Genomic DNA, 9,254 nt, shown 5'->3' with positions numbered 1-9,254 from the left:
TGCATCCTATTTCAGACAGGTAACGAAATGAACCACAGCTTGATAATATTAACTTGTTGTTGCTTTTTTTTTTTGCATGTTTGGGATTCAAATTAGTATTTGGTAACGACTATAAACCAGCTTCCAATTTTATTTTTAAAAACAAGTGTACAAATCCCACACTCGAAAAGAAAGGCGAGTTTAGTTATAACGTTGAGTATAGTTATAACGTTTTCAGTGTTCGTGGATACTAGCTGTTCCTGTCAGCACCTGGAAACCGATTACTGTGCAGAAGGTTTTCTTAATTGTTTCCTTATTTTTTTTGCCTAGGCTGTCCACGCAAGTCGTGCAGATTCACCCCACAAATTACAGACAAATCTCGCAAATGCATCGGTAAATGTGTAGCCTGTAATATTTTGTCTTCTTCATATAATGCAAAAGTGCACAAAGTGAAATGACACTATAAATTCGACTCTATATGCCTACACACGACTCTACCACACACGTGGAGAAAATAGTCCTCAACACGCGCAATCCAACCACTTCACTGGGTTTGTAGGCTACATTAGGCCCTATTGTAAGTGACAGATGGCAGCCATGATTAAAAACAAGAAATGAAAAAAAAACTTTACTATATGAAATTAGCATTTTAAATGCCCTCAAAATTGTTTGTGGAATGTATGCTGTTGCAGTTTTGGTTTTCATTTCCCACACATAAGCATAAAGCAAATATAGCTTGTTCGAGGAGCGTGTTCTGTCAACGCTGGGCTAGACCACACCTCAGTTAACCCTCCAAAATATTTTTTCATAGCACATTTGGGTTTGTTATATCCATGAGGTAGGCTACCCTCGCCACAAATTATCCCCAAAACAAGACGGCAAAATCAACACATTTAACGTTACGAACTTTATCGTTAAGTGTTTTATTCATGGTTTATTATTGTGTTAAGCTATATGGTATAGGCAAGTTATAGTATCGTTTATAGTATGGCTAATTTCCACAATAAATTGGCTAGCACGTGATATTTGTTAGCATATTTAGAAGCTATTTATTTCTAATGAATAGTAGCTTTATGTAACCTTCAACCTTTCAAAATGCTATATCCTGAAACTGACTTACCAAAAAGTAAGTTATAGCCTATACCTAACTCACCTGCAGTCCTTGTATTTTAATTAGGTTATTTATTGATAAATCCACTTTCCCACTTTAGTGGTTTGCAAAACAAAACTTGCACAATGAAATGCGTAAGGTTGTGTGCTTACTGCACAATGAACTCCTGATATTTTCACCTAAGGGCATATGTGTTAAAACCTGCTTGCCATTCTCAGTTGCTGCGGCTCGTTGCTGCAGCCAGGACCTCGGTGTAACCATGGCCTTTTTTTGTCGATGCTTGAAACTGTTCACAGCTCATACAACCGGATTTAATAGGTTGGCTTACATCCAATTAAAATGATCTAGGCCATGAGGGGACAATAATATTATTTCACACGCTTGCCACATTGAGCGATTGTTTCTGCTCTATTTTTTGAGGGTATAGACATTCACGGAGCTAACTTGACCACTGTCTTGAGAGAACATTTCGCCTATCCTGGTCTCCGTTTGGTCTCTATTTTCATGATTTCTCTTTATGTTAAAAATAGGTCAGTAGTCTTGTTGGATTACTATAAGGGGTGGCGATGCGTTGCCAGGATTCCGCAGTCAAACACATGTCGTAAAGTCTTCTCCCGAACAGTGATGTTTTCAAGCAGAGAATGGCAAATATTTACAACACCGCTTTCATTCAAGTCTCAAGACGCAAGAGACCATTGGCACTTTTGGGGATATTAGGCTACCCGCATAAATATTATATTTCCTATGCACAATATTAAACCGTCGGATGCAGTCTTAGGAAATACCAAACTCAGCAGAACTGTATAGGACAAAAATCTATTTTCAAATCGAACTAATACCTAGATTGTTTTATGTGCAGGGTCCTATTGCGAGCAGATTTGCGCCAACCTAGCCATAGCTCTTCAAGTGCATGCATACGCAATCGTTACATTCTGTCAGCCTTCATGAAAGCAATATCACTCACATTCAGATGCTATAGGCTACATGTAAGCGACTATAGAAAGGATCTGTATTGTGCCTAAAAGAAACAGTATATAGCCAGTATGTTCAAATGAACACTGAATAGTGCACTTGGCATCCCTGCAGCATGGAAGAGAGCATTTAATGGTCATACACGGCCGACGGTCCCAGGAAGAGGATACCATTTTTATGGCAGGCTATTTGTTTATTAGTTCTACTGCTCTCCGGGTGCAGTTTCTGTGCCGACATTCAATCTAATCTTTTGCTGAATTTGACAAGAGATATACAGAAATCTTTAAAAGCTAACACTATGACTAACATTACACTCAATTAAATTATAGTGTGCACACCTCACCTTTCTTTTCTTGAAGTTCAACAGCTTTGGAATGGCATGCAATGAGCCTATGATATATTTAACACAGTAAACACAATGATGTAGTCTTCTTGTAAATGTCTGTTTCGGATATGCCACATGTTGTGTTAGTGGTCTAAATGTAAGGAATTAAAATGGCACAATTGTATGTAAACTTCGCTCCTTTTAACAAAAGCCTAGTTGCCAAAGAGGTGAAGAAAAGTCTGTTTACTGCAGCTATTCGGCCTTTTATGGTGGTTGCTTACAGGATTTTGGTGGTCAAATTCAAGTGCTGTGTCTGGAAAGCTGTCTGGTTTCTTTGTACTTGATTGCAGGCGTCTTGTGCCTCGACCTTAATTCTGTTGAAATTTGGGCTTTTGAACAAACTGCCCCCCCAAAAAAACAGCCACCACATTTAGAAAGTGATGCAGACCTCAACTATTTGAGTAAAGTCTAGGGGAGTAGGACCAAGGTCTTGGTCAATTCTCCGATTACAATTAATATAATTTCAAAACACGAAATGATTTGAATTCCAATGGAATGGACCGAGGTCATGAACATGTTCCTGCATGAATCTCAAACTATGCACTATTTATTAGTCCACAGCATAACTCTGAAATATATGTTTTGTACACTTGGCCCTTTTCCTTTCGGAAAATTCAATGAAACCATTTGGTTTTGGTAGGACTGGCATGTCTTATGTCTTGGTATTATGGAATGGTCATCGCGGATTCTCGTTGATGCAAAAATGCAGGGAAGAAAATATATGTGAAACCGGGTTAATGTCTAAACATAATCATGCAGGGGCAAGCATGGGGGCACACACACGCGCTCGCACACACAGGTTATAAAATCGAAAGCTGTGTTTTTTCTCTCTGAATTCCTAGTTTCCACGTCGCCAAACACTGGGCTGTGTTGCAGCCATATATGTAAAAAATAATAATAATAATAATAATGTATATTAGTTTCTTTCTTTGAGTGATCTTGGTGCTGGGGATAGAGCAATGAACTGCGTTAAAATTGGGTCCCTTAACGAGATCTTTATACCAGTTATTACAACAGGTTTACTTGCAATTCATAACTTATAATACTTTCACGAGAAACTAAACCGTATGATAATGAATATTTTAATCTTCTTTAATCTTCTATGTCCTGAAATCTCAGGTTATATTTAAATTGGGCCTTCATGCATTTTCATTCACTAAAGAAGACTGGAATAAATTGTATGTCTTATTATAACGTATTTGTAATAATTCAAGAGTTTATAGAATATGTTCAATTTGCACTTCAAGGGTTTTTGGGATAATGGATTAAAAGAGGCTTTTCATTGCTAGGAAAATACATTGGGGAAATGGGTGAAAATCTCAAACACTGCAATCTCATATGGTCGAAATTTAGTGAAGGTTGGCAAAATAACTTTTATAGGCTACTAGTAGTAGTAGTAGTAGTAGTAGTAGCCTAGTAACTATCAAGATATAGGCTATAGTAGCCTACATTTGCATGGCCCAATACTACTACTAATACTACTACTATTACTACTACCTATACTACTACTACTAATAATAATAATAATAATAACAATAATAATAATTTGAATTATTATTAATTATTATTATCATTAAAAACCCTTAGCATACCTGTCAGGGTTATATGCTATATTGCATTGCGCATGTGCTATAAGGTATTCATATTTTGATTACATGGTTATAGGCTACGTAGCTAAGATACCTGATATAGATTTTTATAATGCTCATGCGGTGTTGGAAAACCAATCGTTTGAACCTCCTATATCTTACCAAAGTGAACCACTCCTACGCATGTAAGTGTTTCAAATTGATATATGACAATATCTACTTTCGATCACGTGTCTTGGGGTGACTTAGATGGATAGCGCGTCATCTCGCCTTCCCAAATGTTCTCCTTCTGCAGTTCAATCCAAAAAATCTATCTATAGTGCACGAGAACGGGAAGAACGATGTTTAACTCGGTTAATCTGGGAAACTTCTGCTCACAGACGCGAAAAGACAGGACTTCTGAGTTCGGCGACAGAGCAAGCTGTGGGTCCAACCTTTACCTCCCCAGCTGCACCTATTATGTCCCCGAATTTTCTGCCGTCTCTTCCTTCCTGCCACAGGCCCCTTCTCGGCAAATCACCTACCCTTACTCCACGAACCTCTCCCAAGTGCAACCGGTTCGAGACGTTTCTTACAGTTTGGAGCCTTCAAGTAAGTGGCACCATAGAGGAAACTATGCATCCTGCTACTCAGGGGAGGAACTGGTACACAGGGACTGCCTTCCGCCATCGTCCACCATGACAGAAATGCTGATGAAAAACGAAAGTGTCTACAGCCATCACCATCACCACCACCACCACCCAAGCTCCAACCACCCTTCCACGGGCTTTTACTCGGGTGTAGGGAAAAACAACGTTCTTCCGCAGGGCTTTGACCGCTTTTTCGAAAGCACACACAGCGGGGCGGATAACAGCTCGCAAGAGAACTGTTCTCAGAAGGGCGACTCCAGTAAACTGGATTCAGCGTCTCAACCGCCTGCCGCCCTCCACAGCGCCGCCGACCCGGAGAAAGACCCAGAAGATGAAGAGGAAAACACTAATTCGGGTTCTTGTGCCTCTTCATCGGTCACGAAAGACGACAGCGCCAGCAAAACCAGCCACTCGAGTAGGTACCGAAGCTGTAAATGGGAAAAAGGTTAAGGGACTAGCCCTGTGTTTTGTCGGTCAGATTTTATGTGGAGTTTTATAAGCATTCAAAGGATTTTATTATAACCTACAAAGCTCTTTCTTCCAGCAAGAATAATTTTTACGATGGGAAAGCGCTTTCAAAAAACGATACGTTACACACAGGCAGCAGCTATCCCAGAGTCTGTGAAATTTTAAGAGCGCGCTATTGTGACAAATGCTAACTTTGATCATGAACTTGCGCTGGGCTTTTTAAGGCATGTTTCGCCAGGCTGTCGAGGGTAAAAAGCAATTGGGCAGAACACTGCTTTTGGGCGTCCTGTGATGTTTCCCTTCTCAGCAGCCTCCTATAAAAGTAAAAATTATATTGTGTTGCTTCTGTCGACGTGTTGCTTTACGCTATAACAGCAGATGTTAACTGTTTTATCGAGATTTTATGTAAATGTTTATGTAAAATTGTTCGGAAAATATTGGTTGTGATAATAATAACGTTTGAGTTTCTTTGGGATCCATGCTCTTCTCAAAAAGGCTATCTTAGTATTTCAGTTTGTAGACTAAGCAGTGATTTAAATATTTCAAGCGTTGAGATATTCTGTAAATCACCAACAAACTCGTTCTGCTTCGTTATAGTCCATGTGATAAACCAATGAGCATCGGTAAGTTGGTCAAAATAGATATAATTATCTCAAATGTATTCGTAGACTATGAAACGGTGGTTCCCACTTCGCAGGCCAAAGCGCCCGCATAGTGTCATGTGGAAGAATTTGTCTCTAGCCTTTAATAATATCCCACCCATTGGTTATCCTATCTAGCTATCCAGTGTTAATTTGCCATAGATATGATCGCAATATGAAAGTAAATATGTTCCTTGATAGGCATATATTGCCATTTTTGCAGTGTATTGAGAGAGGGAAATAATGAGGTAGTGAGGGTGTAAAAGTGCAATGTCTTGTGAATAGCGTTAGACAACTAGTCAGAGGTTTTATAGAGGAGAAGGCTGATTATACTTTTGCATCAAAAGTTATCCATGTCACAATGGGATGGCACTGGGGGATGTATTTAAGGATACAGAGAAATAAAATGTATGCGCAAACTTAAGGGTACATGTTTAGCAAACTTACGTTTTATAAAACTTAACAAACCTACGTTTTGAATCTCCACAAGATTCAACGAGTCTCTAAATGCTTATTTTACTTAAAGTGTACATGTTGGATACATTTGACCTTACATTCTTCTGCGTATTTGTTTTATATTGCTCTAAGGTACACCACGCACGAGGAAGAAGAGGTGTCCTTACACGAAGTTCCAGATTCGAGAACTGGAAAGAGAGTTCTTCTTTAATGTTTATATCAACAAGGAGAAACGGCTGCAGCTCTCCAGAATGCTAAACCTCACTGACCGTCAAGTCAAAATCTGGTTCCAGAACCGCCGAATGAAAGAAAAGAAATTAAGCCGAGATCGCCTGCAGTATTTTTCTGGCAACCCCTTATTGTGAACTCTAAACTGATAGCTTTGGTGAGAAATAATCATTAATATTATCACCTCTAAAACTGAATTGCCTTTGGAGGACAAAGCCAGAGTCGACTTCAGCTAATAACAAGTGTTAGGTCATGGAAACGCTGGGACTGAAAAGAAAGATAAGCAATTATTCATCTTTTTTTATGTTTCCTTGTTTTGTTGAACCAATAACAAGAACCAGCAAAAAGCAAGACCTCAGAGAACTGTATCTCTGACAATAGCAGAGAAATTAAGGTAACATTTTCATTTTTGTGTACAACATTTTTGCCAATTAAAGATTTTTTATTCACACGTTTGCCACATTAAGCCAAATATGTCAAACATTATAATCGCAAGTACGACAGTTCTCAGTATTTTTTGTTTGATTATATAGCCTATTTCGATTCACTTGTGAAATGCTGTCTTTCCAGTGACATTTCTCTCTTTTACCTCTGCATTTCAACATTATCCTTTCTTTGTGAAATGATTTCGCTACAAACTGAACCGACTTGAGGACAGCCGCACAGATTCTTCATAGGTACCTTGCAGATACAGACACATTTTTGCCGCAACCAAGAACTTGGACACGAATCATTGGTCCCAAATGAATAATGTCCTTTAAGAGACTATACAATATGACTGACTGTATATATGAATTTCATTTGTTTATCAAATTTGATCCCTTAAACGAATTACTATCTTTGAAAGATTTCAAACAAATAACTTAAAAACTCTATGGCTTACAAGCTCTTTGATTCTATAGTGAGCTTTTTGTTAATTGCTTGCCGTTTGCTTGCCGATTTTGAGTTTATGCAGTATGAAGAGATGTCGTCGCAAATATGCATCGAGTGAAATAATGTAACAAAAATAAACGAATAGTGATTCTTAAATCAAGCCATTATTTGAGAGTGTTTATGTTATTATTTCCACTGGGTCTGTATTTCAAAGATCATCCACCAAGAACATGCGTTATAGTCTATTTGTCTATTCATACAGAATGCTTGGGTTTTAGTTATCAGTAGGGCTATAGTCCTCAACGCTTGTAGAAGAGCAATGTAATGTTACCTGCCACGTGACTTCTTAAGTAGGCCCTTACTAGCACAGTATACTAAGCTATTTAAACTGGTCACAACGGCCTATAAAAAGTTGTGAAACCCTATGCATGTCCCCGACAAGTCGTTGAAATTTCATGTGAAGAGTAACGGGAAATATGTATAGGCTCTATCGCAGAACTAGGTATCTAGGCTAATTGATACAAATCAAGACTCCATGTCTACCCACAAATCAATAGGCTAAGGGTAAGATGTCAGATTAGAATATTGGGAATGCTTGTAAAATAGTTAAAAATTAGGCGGACTTCGTGCGCAATTTGTCAGGAGTATGGGGGCGCTATATTTGTCTTCATTGTCCAGTGCTCTTGTTTTCACGAAAAAGTCTGCAAGTAATTAGGGGTGCTATAATGTTGAATTGGTTTTCATCCATGTATGACCTATGTAGGCTAAATGAAAACACATTTGCGTGTGCGTGCATGTTTGCCCGTGTTACTGATGTTGGTGAGTGAATGTGTCAATAAGAGAGTGAGAGAGAGAGGTTGATATGTGCACTAAAATAAATATCCAATGGTCATTTTGAAAACTAGACCAGTCCAGTCTAGACACTGTCATAAAGACCAGGGGCACTAAATAGCTAGTTTTCTCTTAATTGCACCGTCTGCCCAGTGGAGTGAGATACCTTCCGTCGTAAATGGGGAACTCGAATAGAAGGCCTTTTACTCTAAAACATACAAAAATCTCATGTTAATATCATCACTAGTGCACAATATTCACGTCATCCTTATCCATTTCTTCTCGTGATAACAAAACGAACCCAAGGATATCTCTTGAGAGGCTTTCTGGCGTGAAAAAAACCCTCAAGTTTATTGACCATGTGGTGGTGTATAGGCCCTCCCCATCGATGTCCTGCGGCTGTGGCATGTGTTTTACTCTGTAGCTGTGCATATATCGAATGTAATTCACACCGATGCCCACCAATTTACAGATATGGAGTCCTTGGGACGTTTAGGTGTATTTTGATGTCTTGCAAGAAAGAAAGAGATATTGTCTTTGAACTTCCGGGAAGTCAAGGCCATCACCTTTAACCCGACGCAATAAAGTTGAATCAGAGAGTGGCTTTGCTCCCGGAAATGCGGGTACCAACAGCCAGCCAATGAGGTTTGCGAAGGAGAGAAGGTCGGGGGGAAAGGGGGATGGGGTTTAGAAGGGGATGTTTAGAGAACCTAGCACTGACCTCTTGAAAACTGATGCATATAACGTGTTTTTTAACAGCTTTGATTGTTTTATAATTTTGGAAAACAATTTTCCATTTTTTTCATTCTATTGTTTAATATCTGTTTCATTTTAGGCGTGTGTGCACCCAAAATAAGCAAAACAGTTCGTGTGTATTGGATACACTACGGCGAAGAGCATATGTGTAACCGGGTCATAAAACTATATCATTAATTTTCTGTAATTGAAATGGAAAAGCACTTGGAAACTAGCAAAACTGTCTCATGCCCAGAATAACCTTAACGTTTGGCATTTACTTATTTTCATGTGCCATCTCAAAAGTTTCATACATGCAGGATTAAATAATAGGTATATACCGGCCTACATATTTAT

At 38.8% G+C, this 9,254-nt stretch overlaps 1 protein-coding gene across 1 annotated transcript; it reads left to right on the top strand.

The window, feature by feature from the left end:
• The first annotated feature begins 4,154 nt into the window (after nucleotides 1–4,154).
• Nucleotides 4,155–7,491, top strand: LOC110494232 (homeobox protein Hox-C11a). The gene is made up of 2 exons (XM_021569139.2): nucleotides 4,155–5,080; nucleotides 6,363–7,491. The coding sequence occupies exons 1-2, from the start codon at nucleotides 4,378–4,380 to the stop codon at nucleotides 6,593–6,595; spliced, it is 936 nt and encodes a 311-aa protein (XP_021424814.1). The 5' UTR covers nucleotides 4,155–4,377; the 3' UTR covers nucleotides 6,596–7,491.
• Nucleotides 7,492–9,254: the final 1,763 nt, after the last annotated feature.

Source organism: Oncorhynchus mykiss, chromosome 17 (assembly GCF_013265735.2).
Source record: "Oncorhynchus mykiss isolate Arlee chromosome 17, USDA_OmykA_1.1, whole genome shotgun sequence".
Taxonomy (NCBI): Eukaryota; Metazoa; Chordata; class Actinopteri; order Salmoniformes; family Salmonidae; genus Oncorhynchus; species Oncorhynchus mykiss.
The sequence above is the reverse complement of the archived record's forward strand: the minus strand, read 5'-3'. Positions and strand labels throughout refer to the sequence as shown.

Excerpts from the sequence above, each read along its gene's own strand:
- LOC110494232 (XM_021569139.2), top strand. The coding sequence starts at position 4,378 with ATGTTTAACTCGGTTAATCTGGGAAACTTCTGCTCACAGACGCGAAAA. Across the intron at positions 5,081-6,362 it reads CAGCAAAACCAGCCACTCGA|GTACACCACGCACGAGGAAG; the intron begins GTAGGTACCGAA and ends TATTGCTCTAAG.